We start from the raw sequence: 26,308 nt of genomic DNA, 5'->3' as shown, positions 1-26,308 counted from the left end.
AACAACTCTTATTGAACACGTTCGCATCTTTTATTTTCACACTAAGGTATACTGCTCCGTAAATAGCACACCCTAACATGTGGTGACATTATGGAACACCACAATCAAAAACACGCTTAGACTTTCTTTAAATCACGCAGTACTTTCCAGGAGTCGCTGCTCAGACGACTTCCGACTTTATGGGATGAATCCAAGAGATCGCTGTTTGACTTTAATGTGATGAATCCATGGGGTCTCTGTTTGGACAACTTCCGACTTCGATGTGATGAATCCAAGATGTGGTCCATATCACTACTCTCGCTTTCTTACGCCCACTTTGAGACCTTTCGCAGCGAGCATTCCGTAACCTTTGCGAAATTCCAGCGGAACCTGAAAACACATAAATGTTTTAATAAGCAAGAGCAAAGCCAAGTGCGGTAGCGGCGCCTCCACTCCTGACTGCCGAAAAAGAAAGAATGTGCCAGTACTCCAAGCCTGGTGGACTAACGGGGTTCTTAGTAATAATTCTCTTTCAGGTGATGAAATTGGAGCGCTACTAAAACCATAAGTTCTTATTCACTGCAGTCGTCACCGTTATGGTCCATCAGAAGAGTTTTTTCATGGCACCACAAGCTCTTGCAGAAAATATATAATTAGCATGCTTTATGGTTGATAGCATGGCGCCTATTTTCAGATTTCACACTACAAACGACCTCAGCAAGGAAATCTCAAATCTAGTGCAAGGTATCTGCGTGTAATTCACGCTATATGTTCAGAATGTGCCTGTACATGCCCTGTGCATGTCTAAACCTCTAAAGTATACAACGTGGCAGATCCTGACAATATTTTTGTTTTAACAGCACAGAAGAGAGACTAAACCGTGAGTCCCTTCTTTCTCTGATTCATAGCTATGACTGATCGTGATTCGCTCAGTTATCGTAGAATGCGTCTCTTCAATACGCGCACAATCTCCTCAGAAAAAGGTAGAAATGCAGGCGTCTATGCACTAACTTTTGTCTCATCAGTTCGGACCAGCAGTACGTTCCGAATGGTGTGGATCAAAGAAAGTTTCACAGTGTATAGCGCGAAGCGCATGGCTATGCAGTTCCGTGGACCAGCTCCGAATGGAAGGTATGTGTATGGCTGAATGGAGGCTATGTTGTTCTCGCTGAACCTGAAACAGACATAGGCAGACTTAAGCAAAAGGTAATGATCACTGCACAATAATTAAACCACGGACAGGGGGAACGCTACAAATGTGAAGGAGACAGCGTGATGCTTCTGCCTAACCTTTCAGGGTTAAAGATGAGGGGGTCTGGAAAGTATTCCGGGTCGTGGTGCAAAGCATAGACGGGGACTACAACCATGTCATCTTTTTTTATCGTAATGCCGGGGTCTCCGAAAACGTAGTCTTCCAGAGGTGACCGCTCCAGTCTGGAAAAAGGATACAAAAAACGATGTACGATTCTACTATCGGCGTTTCGTTAGCTGAATTAGCTGAACTATGCGCGCGCATACTTGGTCTGTGTTTGTTTAATTGTATATTCTGCCCCTTTCTTGCAATGGCGCCAAATGTGAGAATAACAGTCTGTTGAAATAAATAATGAAAATAGCTAAATATCGTTTTGCCAGAATTAGGGACAATTGCGATTGCTCATTCCGTGAAACTGGCATTTACTGCTGTGTTTTCTCGAACACGTTTATATTATTGGGAGTCGATGTTCTTTAGGTTACGAATCTTGAACAAATGCATCGTGCTGCGGCATCATATTTCCAGTCGAAATGAAACCGCTTTATTTGTTCTGCCAGAAAGCTTGAGTAAATAGGAAATAAAATGCTCTTGCTTTCTATAGCGTTTGTATACGAATTTTAAAAATGTGGCGACAAAAAAAAACAAAAAAAAAACACTAAAACATCGCTTCAGTGCTGGTCAAATTCCGAATGCGAGCATCCTTGCTCTATTTCATTCAAAACTTCGATAAAGAATTTCGTGAGCAATCTCTCCACCACTCTGGTAGTGCCGGCTCTTTTCTGCCAGTATGTAGTGGTCTCTACGAATTATGTCCACGCGAAAGGCACTTGAATGAAATGCACACATAAGTGGCGAAAGTAATAAAAATTTCCAGTGACCATAATCAGTGAATACGACCCAGTACCAGAAGCATTCGGCTGCCTTTATAGCCGGAAATTTGTGTTAATAATATTACTTACCTCCATTGAGAGGACCGTTCCCGAAGCGATAATTAGAAAGACGCCTGAACGAAAAACATACCACGGCATGATTTGCCGACTAGACCAGAAAGAAGGTAGTAATTAAATATGGCATGTGCTTATCCCAATGGAGCTACGCCTGACGAGACTTCTTATCGATATAACAAAAGCAGTTTTAAAGCCTACATTTAAAAATAGGTTTGGTTTGTGGGGTTTAACGTTCCAAAGCGACTCAGGCTATGAGAGACGCCTACATGTAAGAACAGTGGAAGGTATATATAAAACATGTGATACAGAACTTTGATAACTTTGAACTAGTATTTTCTTTGAAATACGGCTCATTAAACTGGAATTTAATATTCGCGTACCAAGTTACACCCCCATCGTATTATTGCCAGCAGCACCAGCAGCATGAATTACCGAGGAACAGGAGGGTACAAGCGCAGGGATTCCGAGACAACACAGTGCAGGTACTTCATCTTGCTGATCCCATCAAAACCCGGGCGATCACCCTGAAAAAAAAGAACCAAATGAATATTTTTGAAGAACCGGGAATGAAAACATCTTTAGCAGTAATATAATGGTAGCTCTAGCGCCCGAGCGGCATTAGTTTGTCTTGCCTTAGAGGTTTTGAATAGCAACGGGCATGTACTCCGAGCTGCAAGATCTAAAGTCCAAGGACTGGCTGTGTCAGGTGCCTGCCACGCACACACTGAGAAAATACGTGACCCGTAATTTAAGGGCCGGATAGGAGGCTTTAATACCAGGCACTCTGTGCTTTTGATTCACTTTAAAATGAAAGAAAAATCTGAGAGAGTAACAATCAGAATTGAAGGCCTCATATCGGCGTATCACGTCAAAAGGAAAACGTATACTTGCACTCAGCCTATGAATTCATCTATTTCACAGCAAAAAAAAGTAGGTGTCATTCTAGATGGGCGTGAAGAGCGATATAGTGAACATTTTTCACCACACATTAATTGTTCGGCTTCCTGGTTTACCCATCAAAAGTTTTCCCCTTCTTGCTAGTTCTGCATCCTTATATTTGTATTCGCCACAGAGAGCCCCGCAGCTGTTAAAAACGCAAAATGGATGGACAAAGAAAATTTCTCGGACAAGAATTAAGGCCCTGCGTTACGCCACTGATCACTAGTAAAATGTATTACTTACTTGCTTCCGAAACTTTGAGGTTAAAGTGCGTAATAGAAAGAGTGGACACAGTATACAGCACTATAAACCAGAGAATAAATGATGAAGCATTAAGTGATGGAGGTAGCACAGACCAGAAAGCAACGAACTGTTAAAAAGAAGAGTGGGCTTTGAGTAGTGCTAACATGTAGAACAAGTGCCCAGCGGCACATGGCTTATGAGAGTGTAGCGGTAGATATGGAGTGAAAAAAAACGGTCAGTAAGAGCAGCTGGTAATTAAGTGAAGAGAGGGAGTGAGGCTGCCACATGCGCGAAGGAGGCTATCGCAAAGCTGATAATCGCTGTGAGAGCCAGTCGTCTTGCGGGGGTCTTGACAAACGATCTAGTGAATAGCACCTGAATCTTCTCTTATAACAACTGTCACGTATTGTACAATCGTATCCACCGCGAATAAATAGCGGGCAGTGCACTCAGCGAGGCCCTGCACTACATACATGGGCTGCGAAACACTCGTCCACTTCCTTTCGGAGCTTCTCCTGCACGTCGGGATGAATGGTCAGCAGGTACAAGGTGAATGCAATGGCGCTCGCGGCCTTCTCTTGACCGGCCAGGAAGAAGAGTATGCACTGTGCCATGGCCTCTTCTTCAGTCAGCTCTACATGCGAGTCGGTAGGACAGCAACAATAATGAAGGATTGAAACAATTAAACCAGCTATTATTGCCGCTTCGAGAGCTTTTCGCACACAGTAAACAGGTCTTACCTTTCCCTTATTTTAAACACTGACCTTTTAATGGGCTTCAAGAGAGGAAACTTGTAGCTAAACCGGTAACACATATTTTATGCAGTTATTGATTTACTACAGCGAAGCGTTACTTCTCTTTGTTTTTTGTTTTTTTTTTTATTTCTGTCTCATTGTTATATGTGGCTTCTTCCTTTTTCTGTTTTTAGCTTTTACCACTATCCATACATAATTTTCAAAAATGATCCCAATCGTACTTTCTTTTGTTCCTGAAGAGGTCTCCCCATCAATCTCCGAGTTGAGGTCGAAGAGTTGATTGTCTCTGTCAGTGCTGCTTTCCGGTGAACCTCCACCTCTTTCTTCGTGCGCAGTCATTAGGAGTCGAAAGAAGCTTTCGTCTTGCTAAAAGTTTAACCGGAAAGAAGATATCACAGTGGGCGCGACTCGGCTTTCAGACAATGGCTTAAAATTTGTTACCTCTTCGGCATTCTTCTTCGTTATGTTCTGCAGAACGTTCCTGAAGAACTGGAGCGCGCCGGGCGGGAAGAGTGACAGGCCTAACATCTTTGCAAATCTAGGAAAGACAACTGAAAATTCGAAAGGAAAGGAAACAATGCGTCAGTGTGTATTTCACGAAGGAACAAAAGTTAACTGTGGTGATTAAAGCGATATTTTTATACTAGATGTTGCAGCCGCGCGCCAGAAGCAAATGCAAGAGGTACCACTCACTAATCAGCAGAATACGAAGCGTGACTCCCTTAACAAGGATCTGATTCGACCGAGTGACGAACTCATTCTGTTTGTCCGAGTGAGAATCCAGCCTTGTGGCGAAGGCACATCTCGCAGTCACATCAAGGGTATAATCCCAGAAGAACCTGAAATGCGAAAGCGAAAATATATGCGGCAAGCGTCTCAAGAACGGATTTGAAGTGGTAGCAACCAACGTTATTTTATCGCGCTTATTAATTTTTATATGAATATTTTTATTACAATTTACTATCTAACTGAGAACCGCTCCTTCATTTCGTGTGTGACGTGGATATCCCCTCGCGGTTCTGTTGTCAGGCGCCTAGTCAGAGCAGCAGCGGATGCGAAGCCTCGTGGCTTACCTTTTGGGTTGTCGTAGTCATTCATTCTACTTCCATCATAAACTTTTGTTACACTGTATGGAGGTCTTTAACGAAGTTTCTCTACATACTATGATTTCTTGTAATTCTTCCAAGAGCTATGGCCTCTGTGTGTAAACGTTTCCTTTATCATCAATTTACAAATATCAAAAAAAGAAGATTTGAATTACATTATTTATAGTAAAGACTTCTAAGTATGCAAATCACAGCAACAGAGACTGTTTATCACGGAAATATTTATATTAATGCGCGCTAATAAAGTGCCCGTCATTAAAGCAGCCTCCGCAAATCAGGTGAGTGCACTCCGGCTGACACAGACTTCCATCATCGCGAACCTGCCTCCATGACAGACCACTGCTCCTGATACATGCATCCATTTCAATGCACCTACAGCGTAGCCTGCACCGCGGACAGCTCCACTGTGTAGAGAGTGCTATAGTAATCTACAACACTGCCGAACAATGAAGTCGATCTAGGGAGCCAAAATGCGATTTCTCTCTACACAGGTGAAAATTGTGGCCACTTGCAATTAATCAATTTCTTTTACCGCCAATCATAGTTGAAACACTTGTGGCTTCAGGTGCATTACAATGGGAACTTCGAATTTTATTCATCAGAGCCATGAGGCTAAGGTAAGCTTTTCAATGCAGTGATTAATGTTCTTGTATTTTCCTGTGAAAGTCCGTGGTTTGAGTGCGCAAACGTGCAGTACGCTGATTATTTGGGCAACATTTTGCTACTATACAAAAATACTCCGGAGCCGTTTACTACAGCGGATTTTCTTCGGTTGACTCATTAAATCCATCCCTCGTTTCGATGCGGCCCGTTCTAGGAGTTCATCGACTGTACCGACTGGTACTGTACCAATTTGACTAGGAGATGGATGCCAAATGGGAAACGAAATAGTGTGTTATCACTCTCGACGCTGCGCAAAGTACAGTTGCAGCTTGGATGCAAAATCACGTGAGCTTTTTTTTTTTTTCTGGTACGTTTTGAAAGATGCCAATTAGTTTTTCCGTGACAATTCAGGGGTATGGTGGCGACCTTCCGACACAACGAGCCGGGTACGCTTTCGCGTACAAGTAAACCAGCAGAGTATCAATGAGGTGAAAGTGTTCAGTAGTTATCGCGTAACTTTCTGACTACTCAACATGAACAGGAGGAGGAGGAGGAGGAAGATGATGAGGATAGGCAGGGAGGTCAACCCGTAACAGCAACCGGTTAACTACCCTGCATTGGGGGAATGGGGTGAGTGGATATAAAAGTTGTGAGAGAGGGATGGTTGAAGTTAGTACAATCACATCACAGACATGCCACATCACATCACGTCACAGTCATATCACTTAAGATAAAAGCAAACATGAACAAGTTTTAAATATTGGCGCTCCACTCAGTAAATAAAGGAATGCGCGATTCGGAAATGAAAGTGGTTAAAAATGATATTTTTAGATACTTTTCTAACCACCTCTTCATCATACATCTTAGGCTGTTCGACCTTCTTCTGGAGTAGAGCAGACATAGTCGCTAATGCCTCCAAGCAGCTACATTTCGTATAAAAACGCCAAGAATACCTTTTGCTTCAACTTCTACGTTTTCAATTTGCTTCTTGTCTCAAGCCATCGTCAATAACATGCAATAACCATGCAAAACTACTTTTTTGCAGGTTGGTAAACGAAGTCCATGATGCAAAAGCTCGAAAGCCACCTCAAATGCAACTGCTCCATATATATTTTGCCTGCATATGCAGCGCACACGCGTGGACGTCTCGTCCGGATATTTTCATACCGAAGACTTAGTATTAAAAACAACTGAGGAAATGGCGGGAAAAACACTTGGCGCCATATTAAAAAAAAAAAAAAAAACTTGTCTATTAGTGACTATGTTAATTCTGTTAGATCAAAATATCTTGAGATGTCAGGGTATGTCGGGGTATGTCGCGTCTGCGCCTTATTCTTCCGGTAAATGTTAGACTACTGGTTCATAACTCCTCAGTTCGCTCATTCTTATAATACTGCAGTACCTTTCGGGGTACCACGGGTTTCACAAATTAGAGTTGCACCTTCTTAAAAATTAAAAAACGAGCTGTGAGGTGCATTGCTAGCGTGGCTTGTTGACCAAAAAAAAAAAGATCTCTTTTTAAGGTATGAAATCTTGCCAATTTGCTTTGTAGGATTACAGACTTTTAATGCGCTCCCTACACGTATATTAGTGGTTTGGCAGAGCTTGAAAAAACATTCATATTTCACAATATAGCAATAAAGAAATGTCGTTAGTCGGACTTATATACCATATTACTACGAACAGACCATCTCTTGTACTGTAGCAATGCTACTGAGTGCGTTAAACTAAGAAATATTTGATCCTTTTGATCATTTAAATATTGTTCACAAGTTTCTTTCTGAACTAGTTTACATGATGATACTGCATGCATTTTTAGTTATACTGTTTCATTTGTTTCTTTTTTATTCCATAGAATGATATTATTTCCTGCTTCATGCAATGAATAGTGCCCTCGCATGTTTATATACAGAAAAAATGATATTGCTGTTCGTCCTGTGAACCCGCCAAGTTGAAAAGGGGAACGGGACCCTGTCAATCTTGCGAGCTTTCAGTGCAGTTTTCCGCTCTACTTTAGAGAACAATAATGATCGATTGACTTATTGAATGAATGAATGAATCCTAATTTCGTTAAATTTTTCATCTATCACTTATAACTGAGTAAAACAAATCACTTTCTTACTGTTTCAGGTCAATGTCTTCTTCTCTGGACGCGGCTCCTCTTAAGTGCTCCGTTGTTACTGAGGCACAATCTTCAATCAAGAAAATCATCTGCGCATAATAAAATCTAAATTATAGGTTGAATAGAACACACGTCGAATAGACAGCAGACTCGCATTTAGTCAACTTCTTTCTTGACGCTTTCGTAAAGCCCATCTGTCAGCTATTTCAAGCGTTTAGCTTAACCTGGAATTTTCTTCCCGGTATTTACCTGGTATGCACGTAACTCTAAATTAAAACGATGCTCCTATACGAACAAGGGTCGTGTTGACAAAATCACGATAAAAATATGTTTGTCGTTATTGCGGCGGAGCCGTTAAAACCAGCAAAACGTTTTGGCACACCTTTAAGGAGAAGTGAGTTAACTTCTTTCTGGATCTGATGGAGACGGTATCTGGTCTCCAACTGTGGTAGATATTAGTGGCCAATAGAAGATGCCTTTTTATTTGCAAACTGTGGCTTACGAGTTCCGAAGTAAGGGAGAGCTCTGCATTACTTCCTAGCCCCTGGCTCTCCTTGGCAGCCGCTGTTGTTGGACGTAAAAGGCGTTCTAGCGTTTGCGACTCTAACGAAACGCGGCTGTAGCAGCGGCGATCGTATCCGCGATCTTGATCTCAGTAGCCGAACGGCAAAGCCGAAGGACCACTGTGACAGGTTTTCGAGACAGATGCGATCGCTGCGTATTTGGCAACTTTTCTGAAGACAAAATATTCAGATGAATTTCGGTCACCTTCCTTAGCTTTCTAGTAGAGAAAGCGGTGTTTGCAGCAGGGCGAACCTTCTGCCAGATCTCCAGACGAGCCATACTCATCACGTTGTCCAAGAGAGGTTCATTGAAGTTGGCTGTCTGCAGAGAATGTTGACAGAATCGTAAGGGCCGGTGTAAGCAGTGAGTCCCTATTGACTGCTAACAAAAGAAATACCTCCATCCGAAAGCCCCAGATCTCCCTTCTGCTGGAATGTACTTTAGTCTGAACATATTTAAGGCTGGGAATAATGACGTATTGGCGGAAAGATACTGTCATTGTTTCGCAGAGTTCTTCTACAGCTTTATTTTACTGGACGAGCCGCAGTGCCGGGTACGATATTTCGTGGTGCGGACAGGTATCTCTGGTGGTGTGCCTTTCGGAAACCTTTCTTCAGGCGGCACCTCATTGGCTAAAAAGTCGAAAGCGTGTGCGGCACCTGAGTCCGCTACATCGAAAGGGACGCCGTTTGAGATACAGGACCTGGTTCAATACTTCTTCATGACGGCAGCTATTTCTGAGATAGCTTTACATTTTGCATAGAATACTTTAATTTACAGCATACCAACAAGCACTGGGCGCTGACAAGTGAATAGAAGAGGCTCAGAGTATTCAAGGCGGGATAACGCTGAGTGGGAGGCCATAGTGTGGGCACCTTGGTGGTGTGTGGAGACAGAGGGCAGGAACTTAGATGCTACCATCAAAGTTTACGGCCTGTGGCACTTTTCCGCCATCTTTTCATTTCTTTTGCGTCTACGCTTGCTCAGAGCTGACAATTACTCAGATGTTCATTTAGGCCCGGGCGATATTATACTCTATGTTTAGGCGGTCCCAAAAGACGCAAAACGGAGGCGCGTGGTTATTCCGGATTTTTGATAGCGTTGCACACGTTGTTATCTGTAGCCGTCGCTTTGCAGTTCATATGTCTTTCTTGAATATAAGCTCGGACTGCAATCAGATCGGTTCAATGCGACTGCATTAGACTGGTGTAGCGACTTCAACCTGCGCGGCTATGCGCGAAGGTAGAAGGTGATCCACTTCTAGCTATAACACGGTCATTGCTTTCAAAGCATCATTGCGTCCGACCTGGCCATTCCATTAAGCAAGGCGGCAGGCCATGCGAAGCATCACCTCCACGTCCCACTGTGCATATATTGTTTTGCTTCGATAAGCGCCTGCATCCGACGCAATGCTGCATTGAAAGAAGTGACCGTGTTATACCTAGAAGTGGATCACCCTGTACACGTGAATGACACTTGGGGTTCGCTGAAGCGGCGCTAGAGGAGACTACGGAGGACATATAGAGAATTTACACTAAGTGTTATGGGGTGGAGTCAAAAGAATGGATAATATTATATTGCGTATCTTGATGCCAATTTTTCGAAAATAACTGGGAGAGTAATTATATGAACATATGAATGGTCAGCAGAGCGCTTTCAAAACAATAGTTTATAGTTTTTGCAGCGCGTAGCCGGACAAGGGCGAAGACGGAGGAACACGTAAGACGCACAGGCGCTGAACTGCAACCTTATTTTGGTAATCAGCCAACCATGTCATATATATACCAAAGAGATACGCCCACAAGAGGAACGAAATCTAGACACGTGGCGAAACACGCGGTGCAACAGAATCAACCACGAGTATAAAAATCGTTATATCTAAATGCCTAACACACGATTAACATAGCGACATAACATTATGATAATAGTGGCCGTGGTAAAAGTGCGTGAAAAATCGATAAAAATTTCCAGTCCTTAACAAGCAACAATGGCTAAAAAAGTGGATGCGCAGAAAACGTTTTTTATGTAAAAACTTGCTTAAAAACCGCAGATAAACTTATAAGATGGACCAAAAATAAGTGAAACATGAAAAAAGAAAAAGGGAGAGAGAGAGTTCTTATATCAACAAGTTCTTATATAAAATAACGTTTTTTGCGCATCCACTTTTTTTAGCCATTGCTGCACGTTAAGGACTGGGAATTTTTGTTGATTTTTCAAGCACTTTCACCGCGGCCACTATTATCATGTTATGTCGCTGTCTCATGTCAATCGTGTGTTAGGCATTTAGATTTATCGACTTTTATACTCGTGGTTGGTTTTGTTGCACCGGTTTTCGCCACGTGTCTAGATTTTGTTCCTACTCTGGGCGTTTCTCTCTGGTATATATGACATAGTTGGCTGATTACCAAAATAAAGTTGCAGTTCAGCGCCTGTGCGTGTTACGTGTTCCTCCGTCTTCGTCCTTGTCCGGCTACGTGCTGCAAAAACTATGGAAAACCAACTAGCCCGACAGCTTGTCCTTTTCAAAACAAGCTTTCATTGCATACAAATGAACACAAAAAGCTCCGAAGACTCCGCGGTCAAATCACCCTGTTAAGAATGAAGGAATTCGAAATGAATGGCGATTACTACCCAAGGCATGTAGGCACGTCCTAATACGAAGAGAGGCGTAAATCTGAGCCCTCTGTACATCTGCCTGTTCATATTTGACGTAAATTGCTTTCCAGTATATATACCTCAGTCACAACGGATATCTAATAAACAATAGGTGTGCTTTGGGGGTTATATGCATGCAGATTCGCTGTTTTCCCAAGACAAACCAGTCGAAAAACTACAGAAATGTGTCAAAAAACGACAAAATATCCTGTAGTTCTGACGTACCCATCAGGTTTTTCTGTAGCTCTGTAGTACTTTTCTGTAGTTTTGTAATTTTTCTGTAGTATATTTCTGTTTGTGTAGTACTGTAGCACTTTTCTGTGGTACCTACCAAAATTTCTGATGTTACTGCAGAATATTCTGTTGTCACAACAGGTTTCCCGTCAAAAACCGCACCGAAATTCTGTCGCGACATCAAAAAATTTTCCGTAGTTTTTTCCGACTGGGAAATGACAATTTTCAAGCAACGTAAGCGGCCTGAAAGGTAGCAGTAATTTTCCTTTCAGCTCATACCAACCCTTCGCTCCGGCAGGCACTTGAAATCCGTGACTAAGACGTCCTTAACCAGTTTCGGGTCTGCGACAAACAAGACAGCCTTGCCCATCTCGAAACCACTGCGTGCAAAAGTAAGGAATTATAAGCAAAGAGAAGTATTTCCGACTCTTCGGAGACTTTATTCGGACCATGTAGCCGTGGTTGACGTAATGTTATGTGCATAGTTTAGAGGCTTTTAAAACTAGTAATTTTTTGCATAGTTTCGTTAGGTCACAAAATATTCGGCTTGCATAATCAGAATTCTTTCTTTTTCTTTTTTGATTTTGATCAGTTAACCATGAACTCGGTTATCTTAGGCGTAACATCAAGCAGGGATTTTCCAAATAAAAGAAAAACTTGCATGTGTGACACTCATCCGCCTAAAAATTAAGTACGCTTCCACCATATGGAACCCTGATCAAGTCTGTGGCATTACAACTTTGAATCTCGGCAAGCCCGTACTGTTCACTTCAGATTTCCCTTGCTTCATTAGCCTCACGGCATTATAACAGTACTCCGAGTTGTAACCTATTTCATCGACGCCAGTTTCTTTGGTTAACTTTATTTCATAAGCTGCACTATCATCCCACCTTTCACAATGACTTCCTTTTGCCACCCCCCACAGTATTTCGGTGCTGTGACCATGATAACAAAGTAAAACGCATAACAGGCTTCTTCTTCCATCACACAACACTACGGAGACATTACGCAATATCATTCATCTCGCACAATCATAGCCTGGAAGAACTTGGCATCACATATTGCTACTGAGTTCAACTTAACATATTCTTTTTTATAATTGCTGCTATAAAATTTTAGGACTTCGCATATTTTTTAGTGCATATTTTGATATATTTTATGTCCACATATTGCCATGTTTATATATCTTATATTTTGTGTGTTAAGTGTCTTTCGATTTAGTGAATCACGCTACGTGCCGTCCGCGCTCATTTTTTTTTTTTTTTTTATGCGTGTACGTGTGGTTTGTGTCAATTATACTTCACACTAGACGCATGATAGGTTGTTTCTTGTCTAGTTGTACTAAATTGTTCGTGCAAATGTTTCTCTCCTCTCCTCCCCTGAAATAACGTCTTCTCACATGGGCCCTTAGGGGTATTGTAAATAAATAAAGTTTATAAAGCAAAGCTCAAAAGTGAAAAAATGAAATACATCTCGAGGATAGTACCCACAAGGGTAAGTTTCCATTGTGACTGTCATTGAAAACAAAACTAAAAACTTTCTTCAAAGACAATATGATAACTTATATATTAGCGCCAAAACTCACCCGAAAAGCTTCCCATATTTCTTATATCTTGCTGCGTCGATCTCGAGCATTGGCTGGAAGTAAAAATATTTAAGCACACTAAGAAAGGCGCGGTACAAACTGCGTACAGGGTGATCCATACTCAGAGCGAAAACACAAGGTGGCCGAGCTCTTCGTTTCGACCGAGCGTTCACCTGGCCACGCAATGAAGGGAACTGTCGTGTGCACATAAGCTCGGAGGTGCTTCACACTGTCCGCCATTTCGGATTGATGCACGGTCGCTGTGAAGAGCACGGCCACCGCCCGGTTGCGTGTTCCCTCCAAGACTGGAGCACCCTGTACATTTCTTTACCGCCACAAACCCCAGTCCTGACTCTGCAGAACAACAAATAAATCGAAGTTGTTACGTGCTCTAGTTATCCCATATTGTACAATCTCTGACATATGCCCTCTTATAAGGGCTTCCAGCTCCCGCTCGACTTACCTTGAAGAAAAGTCTGAATGTGGTGCCAAAGAAAATGCTGAATGGTTCCGACACAACATTCTGGTTCTTCCAGTAGTTGCGTCTCCGTGATGAGTGCCTTTAAGGGGAAAAAAAGTTGACAAACACAGAACCTTAGCATTGGCTGGTCTTAGTGAATCCTGATCATCATCTGCCTCACTGGTTTGTGATAGATGAATAATACGAACGGTGAATTCATTCTACCTAACATTGTGGTCGGGCATCATTTGTATATGGCAGAGCCATAGTCATCCAAGACTGAGATTCGACAGTCACACGTATGGCCTAGTGTTCACTGCCTTAATGCAGCCGATTTAACGGGTTGAACAGGAATGGAATGAAGATCCATGTCAGTGCAAAATGAGCCTTTTCTATTGGTAAGGAGCGTGTTCACGCAATAAATCATACGATTAAAAGAAGTAAGGTTTAACCTTTTTCCTCTGCAGTGCCATCGTAAGGCATACCTGATCACTGCATTGCTTTATAGTTTGGAGAAATATGTATCGAACTGAGCAGTGCGTTTTTTAAATGGTATCGAGGGATAGTAGAAGAAAAGCAAGCCAAGCATGCTCTTCTTGGTGGCCATTACAACAAAGGCTAAGGTGCTCGCACATCATGGACATCAACAGCGCGAACAAGGCACTATACAACGGTGAAAGTTTACGAAGCACTCGTCTGTGTTTCTTATTACAAAGTTCTGCTTTGTTCTATTTGCAACCACTGATTACGCCGCACCTATTTCTGCAGATATCACGCAACACTATACTTCGACAGACGTTTTGTAGTGCGAATTCCACTCGGCGCGCCGGAGCCCTGAAACATATCTCTCATTTTCTAGGTAATTCGGTTAACCCTCTCTCCAATCAGAATTAATGTGGCAGCTCGATAGCAGTAATTCATGTCGTGTTTACTTAAATAACGTTGAAGAACGCTTCTATTCCTTTCTTAATTGTTCGTTTGTTTTTCGTCTGTTTGCTTACGTTCTATATTATCTGTGAAATCTGTCGATATAATAATATTGAACTAGCTATGAGTTCGCAGTTCTTCAACCACCTAGGAAGGAACTCCATGATAGCTGAAAACAGAGTTATGCTTGACTGGGCAGCACGGCTAAGACAGCAGAGTCTTACACCGTCGCCCAGTGAGAAACCTGAGACAGCAACGGCGACAGGTGATGTGAGATATCTATGAATGAAGGCGTGCTTGCGCTCGCTGCCTGCGCACTTCACCATAGTAGATAGCACTGTAATTTTCCATATCGATATGAATGAATATTATCAAACTAAGCAAGTGACAAGTAGAGCTGCCAACGATATTTCACAGACAGCTCACCCACAGTGACCTTTGGGATTGAGCGCCCGTGCCCGGCTCGACAAGCATGCCAGATCTTCCTCAAGCTGTCGTTCGCCTTCTCTTACGGACAAGAGGATTGTTCCTTTTTATTCCGGCATTATAGGTATTTTTACTATTGACGTGCAGCGATAGCAGCGACGACCAAGTGGGCTGACTGAGGCGGAGGCAGATGACAAGGGGGAAGAGAGGGCAATTAGTGGCGCAGAAACAGTGCGAAAGAATACTAATATTTAAGAGCTAATTTTTGAGGTTCTAGGGACAACCGAGCGTTGGAGCAAGCTGCACGGGCAAAATACTTTGCGCGACAGAACCTTCATCGCAATTCCCACCGTTGCTTGGTCCTTCGCGCGAAATTTCGCATCCATGGCGCTCACACTGCAACGATTAGTGCGAAGTTACAACGAGTAGGAGCTGCCGGGATGTCGTAGAGCTTTACTTTAAACATGGAAGGCTAGTAATTCGCCAAATGCATACTCTGGTGTAGATAGCTGCATAAGCCTGCTCAAGGAGACAGCAATGTCGGCGCAGTCTCGTCTTGTGAGCAGATTACTTAGCAGTGTTCATGACTCTCTGCGTGAACATGCGTTCGTGAGCAGGCCAGAGAAGTGGAAGAGAGTGCTGTAGAACGTAGAATGTGTAACGCCTGGCAAGAGATACGGCCAGCATCGTAGTTGCGAATAACCTGTTGAGAATCACTGATGACGACATTGGTATTATGGTCGGCTAGCGCTAGCGCAATGGCAACCTCCTCAGCTGCGATGACTGTTTCTGTCTTGCGAATGCTACAGGCTGTGTACCAGCTGTGATGAGGGGCGAGAGCTGCCGCCACCATCGCTGGCCTCGATGGATGGTAAGAGGCGTCCGTATACATGACGTCCGGACGTCCGCTGAATCGTTTCTCGAATTGACGAGCCCGGTCAGCCCGTCTCTCGGCGTGGTGTTCAGGGTGCATCCGTTTGGGAATGAAAGGAATGCGGAGATTTAGGCGATATTCCGGTGTAAGTTCAGCGTAACTTGGGGCAGATCTCGGCGGGGAGATGCCAACTTGAGTCGCTCAGCAGAAACGCCCAGGCGCATACTCTCGCTCGAGATCTCAGCTGCCGTGCCGAGAGTATGATCAGCCACCCTGCTTCCGCTGACACTAATATCTCACGCGCTTGTCTACTTACCACTTACACGGACATACTCCAGCACTACCGATTCCAAGATGCACATATCCTCCCGGACACCGCGATCTAACAAGACGCGAGGCCGTCTAATGGCGCAAACTATACAAACTGACGCAGGATCTTTCCGGAACAGATAGCCCCCATATGTAAACACTGCTCAACTCCGGTCACTCTCATACACATGGCGTGGACTTGTACACACTACAACACAGACAACTCAAACACCCCACAGACGTGGGAGTCTCTCCTGCGTACTTCGAGCCAGCAGACCAACGCTGGCTTATCCAGCGCGCGGTGGAGGCCGCGGCATCCGAAGGGATCCCCGCCGACCTCCTCTAAGCCAGCGCAACCGTTCCGTTTTTGGGCACAATAAAAGAGTTCAACACCACCAGACCAGAGACGTTTAATTTAGCACTATCGTATTTCCGCCGAAAAAGAAAGCGCAGCAGATTGGTGCTCCTTGAATGCCTCGAACTCCTTAATACTTCGCAAGTTTAGAGAAAACGGTTTACATTCTTTGCCGCAGTTCGCGCTTTTAAAGCCCTGAATGCTGCAAGGCAACTATTTTATACTTCACACAAAATATTGGACGCCTTAAGACTGATTTTATAAAAGCAAATGAAGACTGAAGTAAGGAGGATGCTCACTTACGTGTTTGGACTAAGAGAACAAAAAACAATGAGTTCAACATCGCCGTTCCATCATGGAGTACTCACAGAAACAAAAGGAAGAAAAGGATGCATGCCGCCGCAGCTGTGATGGCCCATTCCCTCCACTCGAAGTGCACAGCCATAACTGATCCAACGAAAGGCGACGCTTCGCGCAGCACTGATGGGCGTGGACGACGCGTGCGACAACGCTTGGTTGTTCAACAAACAACGGATGTCAACGCGCGCATAGCAACAGGCGAATACATTTCAGGGAAACAATTCTTGCCACCATTGGCCGCCGGGCGCTCGATATGCGTGGACGTCTAGAGACGGTGCATGCGCTTGTGTTTACGGGCGAACCCTCCCTGGCGGCAAGCGGAATGCAGGGGTGCGGAATGAGAGAGGAGGACGATGTGAACACTCGCTCTCAACTCGCAAGTCTGGCACAGCCAAAGTATCTTATTTGGTTTAATGGAGCAGACGTACGTCGTTCGCCACCTTAATGTCGTTCACCGAAAAAAAAAAAAATGCGATCACGCAACTGATAGTAAACATCTGCCTAGCATGTTCTGAAACGGGTCATAAGGAGTCCAGAGAAGGATTTCAGATACAGTAGGCAACGAGCAAAGAGGAGGGCGGTGCGAAAGAGATGTGGGCGAGCTTTCGTTTTATTGAGACAAAAATACAGCCTTGAGATACGCGAATTTGGGGAGAACGTGCGCAGAATTCATACAGAAGTAAAGCGATCGCACGGGCTCCAGCCTTCTGCTAGGGCTTTTCCACATATTAGTGTTTCTCGCCCAATCTCCCTTAGCTGCTTCGTGTTGCTTGAGCTCTCTTCAACACCTGTACATCGCTTCCGCAAGTAGATTATTTGATAGCTCGCTGCTCAGTTTTAGCGTCGTTCTCATTGACGCCGTCCGTAGCACAGACCTTAGTTTCTGCGCCAAAATTCACCGCTTCAGTGACCTTCAGTGTATATATATATATATAGACAGAGAGAGAGAGAGAGAGAGAGCGTGGAGTGTACACTTCAATTAAAGAAACATTGTATTGGACTCGACGTTTCGATCGGGAGACCTATCTTTTTTTCATAAGTAATTTCTCTTCGTTGCTGCTTCCCCTTTTATAAGGTATGGGCGAGCCAAAGGAACATAGAAGCAGAGGAAGAGAAAAAAAAAAGAGAAAGTAAAGGATATATATATATATATATATATATATATATATATATATATATATATATATATATATATATATATCTGTGTGCGTGCGTGCGTGGGCGCGCGCGTGTGTGTGTGTGTGTGTGTGTGTGTGTGTGTGTGTGTGTGTGTGTGTGTGTGTGTGTGTGTGTGTGTGTGTGTGTGTGTGTGTGTGTGTGTGTGTGTGTGTGTGTGTGTGTGTGTGTGTGTGTGTGTGTGTGTGTGTGTGTGTGTGTGTGTGTGTGTGTGTGTGTGTGTGTGAGAGAGAGAGAGAGAGACTTCGGCGTCTCTCATGGCCTGAATCGCTTTGGGGCGTAAAACCTATGTTTTCGATTCGCCTTTCTCGCTCGTTGGGTTTCTTTTTTTTTTTCGCTTAAATCTCTGATTAATATGTTGGAAGCATCTGGAAGAGTAAACGCAGATTAGACGCGGTAACCATCAACCAGGAGGAATTAAAACGTCATGATTCTGACTGTTTAATTGACATAGATAAATCTTTATGTCACGGCTTTCTGTATCACACTATACGTCTATTCTGTTGCCGAATTAAAATTACTTGTCTGGTGGCGCTCATGAGCGCACGAAACGTCAAACGCCAGTATAAAATCTAATAAAATCTATGCGGCATAACTTGGTTGATTTGAGGTCAGTTAATTCTGATATCCCGCAATTTGTGGCGGCTGTCCCGAACAAATCTAATGTATGTTTGTTAATGGCGCCAGCAAGACACCTTTTAATTCGGACGCAGATTGCTCCCATTGTTTCACATGGTTCACATTAATTATCTTGCATTGGATCCCGAATCCTGAAATTCACCGGACCAAGGTGCGAGCGAGACAGCCTGAGATCGCACAAATAACTGCCCGTACTCTTGAGCATATGGTATGCAATACTGATCGGTAATATGTGACATGCGCGCAGATGAGCCGAAGAGGCCTTTGCTGTTTTAGAAACGCCTCTGCATTTTCATTCCCGAGAGCCTACATGCAGTAGAGCATTTGACATGACTTAAAATCGTCGTTGTCGGGAGGTTGGATCGTTTAGTCGGGCGACACTCGTCTTTTTGAGGGTTTACCGTGATATGAGCAGCTTTTTTTAATTTGGACGTTCGGATTTAGACCTCTGGATAATTTGGACTTTATTCCGGTTCCTTTGAACTCCGAATTAACCAGAAGCGGTACATCCATTGCAGCAGACCTCTTGAAGAGGTCTGCTGCAAAGATGTCAGGGGATGCAATGAACTAATTTTAGCAATCCCCTTAGGGGGGTTCAGGAGCACATTTTAAAAGGAACAAAAAGTTCAGAGTGAATCATCAAGACACTGGTCAACAGTGGCTGATCGCGTTGAAACGTATTGCAATGCATCAAATTTTATCATGTTGTGGTTCCAAAGCGGCATGCTCTACGGCAAAGCGGCAAAGTACGGCAGCCGGAATAATTTCGGCCTCAGCTTTTTTTTTTTTTTTCTTTTTTTGCGCACTGGCGCAGTCTGCACATGGACGCCTTGCATGCAACTTTGATGAAGCATGTATACCAGAGCCGAGAACGAATGCACATCCTCGTGCGCAACCAGTTGCGCCAGTTTATTATTCCGAGGTCTGTCTGTATTCACAGCATCCATCTTGCCTCTCTTAGAGGTTAAAATCGCCATGAAAGAATAAATGCTATTCGCGGTAGACTCCATGACAGCATACACGAGGTCAATAACGTGACCCATTTTGTTTCGAGACCACTGCTTGAAGTCGCTTTATTTTGTGGCACTGTCTGCCGCGACTTGACACACCTTCTTCACCTGATTACCGGAACGGCCACTCCGCAACAGTCAAGGGCAAATATAACCTTCTCCGCAGTAATGGGCCCCTCGTGCGAGATCGGGGAGTACGCGAGGCAGGGCAACCGCCTTTTGTCAAGCAGATGCTAGCGGAGAAAGAGAGTGAGAGAGCAGGAACGTAAATAAAACATTGACGAAAATGACACAACGTCCATGCCTGCGCCCTCCATCGCGTGAGGGCTCAGCGCCATGCAAGTGCACGGCCGGTCTCGAGGGGGAGCGCGCTGCGGCATTCACACGAGCCATGGAGGAAGAATGACGGGAGGAGGACTGTGGTGACGTCAGAGGCTGCTGGGCGTCGCAGCTTCCGGTTTTCCGCCGCCGGCCGCCGTCTCCGGGCTGGGGGACATCTCCGCCGCCGGTACAAACGCTCCCCGAGTCACCGAGAGGAAAAAAGCGAGCTGCGGGGTGCGAGCTAGAGCGAGCAGATAAGATCTACCCCACCCGGGCCTTTTGTATTCAACCCTTCTTCGGCGGGCCCCTTCCCTTTCGGACGACTTTGGTCATTTTATTTTGCGTGCTTTTTTCTTTCTTTTTTTTTTAGTTTTGAGCGGGCGAGAGTTTGCCCAGTCCGTGACGTCGTCCACCTACTTTCCACATCCATCCTCGTCGGAATCTCCCGTGTGAATCCCGCTCGCTCTCCCTCGAGAGCGGCCGTGGCCAAAGTTACGCCTACGATGCCTCGATAGCAGCGCCGCCAGTCTAACGGAGAGACGCGGAACTATCGAGGCACCCTAATCACGCCAGTTGCGTTTATAAGCTTCTCAGAGGGGGCCACCGCGTTCATCTGCATTGAAGGCCTGCCAGGCGCTCTGTTTTCTGAGAATGTCGGGCCTGCACGACACTGCAAGCTGTGACTTTTGAATTTCGCTTTTCGCTTGCTGAGTTCTTTTCCCGCCTGATGCTCCTATTTGGCCTCCTACCTTCCTATCCCCCCCCCCCCCCCCCCCCGCTTCTGGGCAGGAAACAGGTTTCTTTTCTCAGTTAACCTCCACACATTTCGTTCCCCCCTTCCTTCTTGGCCCTCTGATGGCTTTTCTGTATGCGGATAACTTTAGGTGCTTTTTATTCCGTTTTTATCACAACATATATATATATCTTTTTCTGTAGCCATTGAGGGTCAAAAATGGTGCTTAGGTGTTCCTAAAGGTCAAGTATGAAATGCTCAAGGTTACCGTTCCTTTGCTACTGTCACTGTAGTGACGATATCCTTCATTCAGAGAAAACCTCCTGGGCAAAAGTCCTCGAAGTGTGATCTAATAAAGAGTGAGCTCACCCAAAGATCTTTCGATCTTTTTTACCTTGCTGTATCCATCTGTGCACTGGCTAGAAATTAAAAAGCTGTACACGTTGCAGAACTAGTATTAAAAATACGGTAAACATTGGTCAAATGTTTTTAGCCCACTAGCCGGTTTGCTTGCAGCCTATCGAAGCTCCTGTAGCATTTGTTGAAGCCCTACCTGATGAAGGGGGCAATACCAAAACTATTCTTACTTTCAGGGGATTTATAATTCACTATCAGGGATCCATTAAAAGCTACACGATGTGACTTGGAAGCAGACAACTTGAGCTGCGAACTTATCGCAAACAGTGTACTTCCCAGATCATTTTTTTTTTTTGCATTTTTCTGATCAAACGACCTCTGCAATGGTACTTGAGAGAAAGTTTTAATGCGGCGGTCGCCCCTCAAATTGTAATTTTGAGGGTACTTCCCGTTTCTTTCAGAAACCCCAACTTCGATATGCGCAAGAACTACAAAGAAAATTTGTTTTTCTTACCGTCTTGTACGCAAATTTTTCGATGTGACATTTCCTGCATTCATTGATTACTACCTTAAATACCTCACATCAATCATGGCAGTTGTGCAATTACTTTTATTACTTTACTGAAACTACCGTGATATATTTACTTTTCTCGCTATGTTTGTAAAATAATGGACTGCTTTCTCACGTTTAGTAATTTACCAGCAAAAGCAATTTTGGTTTTGCAATTGCTTATGGTAAACAATTATGCACACCCTATTTTATTCGACAAAACTTCGCTTCTTCATTAGTCGGGCGCGGTGAATTGAAAGCTTAGATGACGCAGCGGAAAGCCTCTGCCGGATAACACTTCCGCGCTGTTCCTTAGTAGCTCTCTCTCCTCCAAAAAATATAGCAATATACGCCAAAGTCTGTCTCAATCGCGACGCTCACCATTCCTACCAAATAGCCTCATCCAACATCCCCCCTCATTTTTCTCGTACATCGGGTGCTTGGGACAGAGACGAGTGTTACCTGACACCACAGTGCCCTTGGCCAATGTGACCGTGGAAACAGCTCTGCGCGGCCTCCGGACTCGTCCTGAACGCCGAAATGAACCATTTGTCATTTCGATGAACCTAGAAGAATTTCGCATCCCCTCGTAGCGCGGATCAGAATCAACAGGGCAGGATTACATGCCATGTAAACAATGCAAGTTACCCTTTGCGAAAAGGATACGTCAGGGATTTCTTTTAGATGTATGTAGTTGTGAACAAACTTTTAAACTCTCTGTGGCCCTCATATGCAACGGCATACCGGTGTTTCAAAATGACCCAGACAAGAAGCCCTTTCATTGGAAGCGAAGAAAAAAAATTAGGACTCCCATCCAATCTTTGAGGTGAATTGCTCCTGTGGTGCAATAATATATATTAATACATCGGAACTGCTCCCAGCAACTGTAGCTAATGCAAGAAATACCTTTTTTTTTTATGCCAGAAAGCTAGGAAGTTATTTACAAGGATGCTTTTCATTACTTTTCGAAAGTAACTCTACAAAATGGTATTATTTATTTGTGGAAAAAATTTCAGATGTACCTTAATTAAATTCGCCAGATTTTATTCGCAGTATTTCGTAATGCAATTTCGCGACCGTTTTTATTTCTGTGTATACGAGCAGGAGGACAGGTGTCATGCATTCAACTCACCGTGAATGTGATCCGTGAATGTGATCAAGCCGCTGCCTTAATTAGTCAGCTTTCATTTGTACATCAAGCGAAGCGAATTTCACTGGTGCAGACCTCGTATAACGCGTATATGTCCGCAGCATTGTTTTCAAGGCTACTATATCATTCACAGAAGGTTCCAGGTCCGGTGTTTGCCTCGCGCTTCCTGTGTGCCTTTTGAGTTTAACTGTTTATTAATAAATATAGATTGATAAATCTTTCTTGCCGGAATGGAATAGAGGTCCATAACTGCGTGAATGCTGCCTTTTTGTTTCCATCTGCAAGGGCAGTATGTTATTTCCAAGCGTCACAGGGTTAAAGTAAATGTAACTTTTACTTTCTTCCTCCGTAATGAAGACAGGCAATATACACGTCGTGTGCCAACGAAAATGGCCTTTCCTCCGGTGTCGGTGCCTGCGCACTCTAGCGTAATAATTGTTTTCAAAATGTCTTGTCTGGACCAAGACCGACTGAAATACAGACCTGCACAAAAAACAGGGTTCTATGGCACATCGTGCGCCAACTTTCGTTACCTTTCTCGCCGTTGAGAGCGTTCGGTTGACCTGTTCGTCTGTCATTTTCATCATCATCAAATCACAAATTAATATAAACAAACTGTACCCAAATTAAAAAAAAAAAGATCTTTGCCCAAGTTATACCTTTAAAATTTTGCCTTTTTGTATTTTAGCGGAGAGTGTTTATTTTTATAATGTTTTTATCTCGCTAGAAGACATACCTTGGACATACCGCGATTCCGCTTTGCAGTTACTTGCTGCACATGCGCAGAACAGGTGCTTGTGCATTACAGCGTGGACAGATAAATAAACTATAACGACGAAGAAAAATGACAGAACTAATAGACCCTTCTTATTAACAGGTTTACGGTAGCGCCAGGTTACCCGTAGTGTTCGTTCCCTAGCGGCGAAAGCTATGAACTAGAAGGTGCGCGCTGGAGCAGTGCTATCTGTGCAGGTCTGTATTTCAGTCGGTCTTGGTCTGGACATGCTTCCAGGGAGTAAACTGTGCGAGAGCGCATCAACGTTGTGAATTAGTCTGCACAGACCGCTGAGCGGCACCTGTTCAGAGGCTGAAAATGTCTTGACGCTCACCACGTCCTCTGGTGTGCTCAATGGTAACCAATTCCTCTAACCAAGCCGCCGAAATGCCCATGCGTTGCCTACGGGTTGCATATCTGTCTCTGGATCCAAGTATCCGAGATTACATTTCCATTTCATCTGCCCACTTGTCAGCTGTGCTTAGGCGGCAGTTGGACACTGGGATAGCAGCTTATACTACTTTCATGGCTGCGATTCATGTGCATTGCTAGCTCATCCATGCCAGAGGCACGGTCATGAGTTTTCGCTGACAATTCCCATTGCCACCACATCCGCATTCCCGTCTTTCGCCGTGGCCCCGCTCACTCTCCAAGCGCCGCAGCAGTGCCGTCCACAATGCTTGCAATAATGTCGCCACCCGGGGCACCCTATCCTGGGTGTTCTTAAGCTTCGCTTTTAAGTCTGAGACGCGAGAGCGTTAAGGCATCCCTTGGGATCCCAACGCTGCTATTCACCAGACTGTCCGAAGCATCGGTCTGTATTCCTGATGACCATGACGGGTTTCGTAAGGCCAATCAGAATCATGCGCCTCGCGTTGACCACTGCCGCCTGTGATAGGGGGGTCCTCTCTGTGCCACCCTATAGCTTTGAGAAGCCATAAGAAATTCTCCTAAAGACATAACAGAAGGAGATGTAAGCAGGACGAGCGCTCGTTCTGTCTACGTGTCCTTATGTTGTGTCGTGTCCATAGCACAATTTCACATGGCTGCTCAAGACGATGACGAACTAGTCCGACAACTCTTGTCAACCTATAGTGGTGCAATGGTAATGACGAGGGCGATGGCACTCAAGCCAAGGACGGGCGTCTATAAGTAACGTTCTAAAGCAGGAAGCCCGCGCGCTTTGTGTAGCTCCGGTTGGGTAGTCGCGAGACACTTTGCGTGACAAGCTGCTTTTTTTTTTTAGTTTGGAAAGGCACAGTCCCGTGCCGAGCCAAGCAACACAGCAAAATTTTGTGAGACAGCGCCGCTCTGTTTTCACTCCCGTTTCTTATTACTTCGAGATAATTTTTAGTACTTGGATATCAACATTTAACCATTACTAAGTGACGTCACCTAATCGGAGCCCCATGGATTGTCTAGAGCTCTGAGTTAAAAATTGCTGTATAGTAAATCGCCAAGTGGATGTACCAGGTCTGGTTACTGCATTATAACAATTAACATGAAAGCAAAGCTTATTGTACCCCGCTTTGCTGGTCCTGACGTCTTACTAGTCAGCGTCCGTGACACCTAGAGAGTCTATGCATTTGTGAACAGGGCAAGCGCCCTTAATCTGGCAATATTAGACTTGCACAAAAGAGCGCAGGAAATCGCAGCCTTAGATTCCTCGACTACATCAACCCTCACATAGAGGTCACAAGTTCAGAGGCTAGTTTAATTCTGACATCTTTCCACAAAGTTTGCTCGTTGGTGCACATGTTTGGGCCTGTGCACTACACAGTAAACCTTTGAGGGGTCCTCATGCAGTAAGCTATAATATCGGTACAGAGGAAACCATCCCTGATCAACACCTGTTTCAGACCAAATTTCCATATCAGACTTTGTTAGATAATGTTCGACGACGTTCAATTCGGCAAATTTCTTCAAACCATGCAAGAAATATTATAATTTCAAGACAATTCAGTAGGTGCGAGTACAGAAGGGAAACGAAAATAGCAAGAGGTACTCACAGGTAGAAAACGGTGAACACCGTCGCCATTGCGATGGTCAATTCCGGCCACCCGAGAGGCAGAACCATTATAGATCCGGCAAATGCTGCAGCTTCGAGTAGAACTGATGGTGAGTGATGGGCGTATACCTTGCGAGTTACAGCACTTGGTTCTTCGACAAACCACGTTCTCTAACGCAGGGATAGTAACAGCCCAAACGATTTGTGGAGGACATGCGGCCGTGGCCCGGCGAGCTCTCGATGTAGGTGCACGTGCAGCAAAATAATCAATGAGGTCATTTACGTCGCATCAGCTGGAGTCTGCCCATACGCCTTTGTTTACAGGCGAACCCTCTCTGGCGGGCCGACGGAAAGCGCGAGCCCAGAATGAGAGGGAGTCAGTCAGAAGCCTCGCCCTCAGCTCCCAAGCGGGCCGCCGCTGACGTGTCATATCTATCACAATGGAGCGGACGTACTCTTATCGCCCCTCGCGCCGCGGGGCTTCACTGGATAGGACTGATAGGAGGTGGAATAAAGAATAGGAGGATAGTGGATAGGAGGTGTGCACTGACGAGCCCGGCCAAGGCCCTAGGCTACAGTTTCGAGCCTGGCCCGGCCCGACTCTAAAAAGCCCATAGCCCGGTCCGGCCCGGCCTGGCGTTCAGACTTAAGACCCGGCCCGCCCCGCCCCACCTGCTATAATTGCAACTGAAGCAAAAATGCATAAAAATAATTTCAGAATGGAAATTTTACTTAATATCTTGACATGCTGTGTTCGCGTGTCTGAGGTGACAAATCTATAGAACATATATGAGGCACAGGGCATAAATATAGTTATCATTCTAAGTATAAACTCAAAAGCATGTTATGCATTGATGAAGTCTTGAGGCATTTTGGTGTACTCCTAAATCATGA

The 26,308-nt window shown here is 44.5% G+C and overlaps 1 protein-coding gene across 3 annotated transcripts; it reads right to left on the bottom strand.

Moving 5' to 3' along the window:
- On the bottom strand, positions 1–25,763 carry LOC146185526 (cytochrome P450 3A24-like). Of its 3 annotated transcripts, none has more exons than XM_084606478.1 (14): positions 25,416–25,763; positions 13,448–13,544; positions 12,985–13,037; positions 11,683–11,779; positions 8,715–8,831; positions 7,947–8,035; positions 4,809–4,954; positions 4,557–4,666; positions 4,337–4,481; positions 3,834–3,994; positions 2,611–2,702; positions 1,270–1,413; positions 991–1,153; positions 1–369 (listed from the first exon to the last, which is right to left on the bottom strand). In XM_084606478.1, the coding sequence occupies exons 1-14, from the start codon at positions 25,481–25,483 to the stop codon at positions 292–294; spliced, it is 1,560 nt and encodes a 519-aa protein (XP_084462604.1). In that variant the 5' UTR covers positions 25,484–25,763; the 3' UTR covers positions 1–291. The 3 variants fall into 3 exon arrangements, with proteins under 3 accessions (XP_084462604.1, XP_084462605.1, XP_084462603.1); XM_084606479.1 differs by lacking the exon at positions 25,416–25,763 and adding an exon at positions 21,944–21,962; XM_084606477.1 differs by lacking the exon at positions 25,416–25,763 and adding an exon at positions 16,704–17,097.
- Positions 25,764–26,308: the final 545 nt, after the last annotated feature.

The sequence above is a fragment of the Amblyomma maculatum genome, chromosome 6, assembly GCF_055883805.1.
Source record: "Amblyomma maculatum isolate TAMU_Amacu chromosome 6, ASM5588380v1, whole genome shotgun sequence".
Lineage (NCBI taxonomy): Eukaryota > Metazoa > Arthropoda > Arachnida > Ixodida > Ixodidae > Amblyomma > Amblyomma maculatum.
This window is presented reverse-complemented; position numbering and strand designations above follow the sequence as displayed.

What these genes read in the sequence shown, in the direction of transcription:
- LOC146185526 (XM_084606477.1), bottom strand. Translation starts at nt 16,780, where the DNA reads ATGGCTGTGCACTTCGAGTGGAGGGAATGGGCCATCACAGCTGCGGCG. An exon ending in CTCTTCAGGAACAAAAGAAA is followed by an intron (nt 3,995 to 4,336) that starts GTACGATTGGGA and finishes ACTCGCATGTAG; the next exon opens with AGCTGACTGAAGAAGAGGCC. An exon ending in TCCGAACTGATGAGACAAAA is followed by an intron (nt 370 to 990) that starts GTTAGTGCATAG and finishes ATGTGTTTTCAG; the next exon opens with GTTCCGCTGGAATTTCGCAA.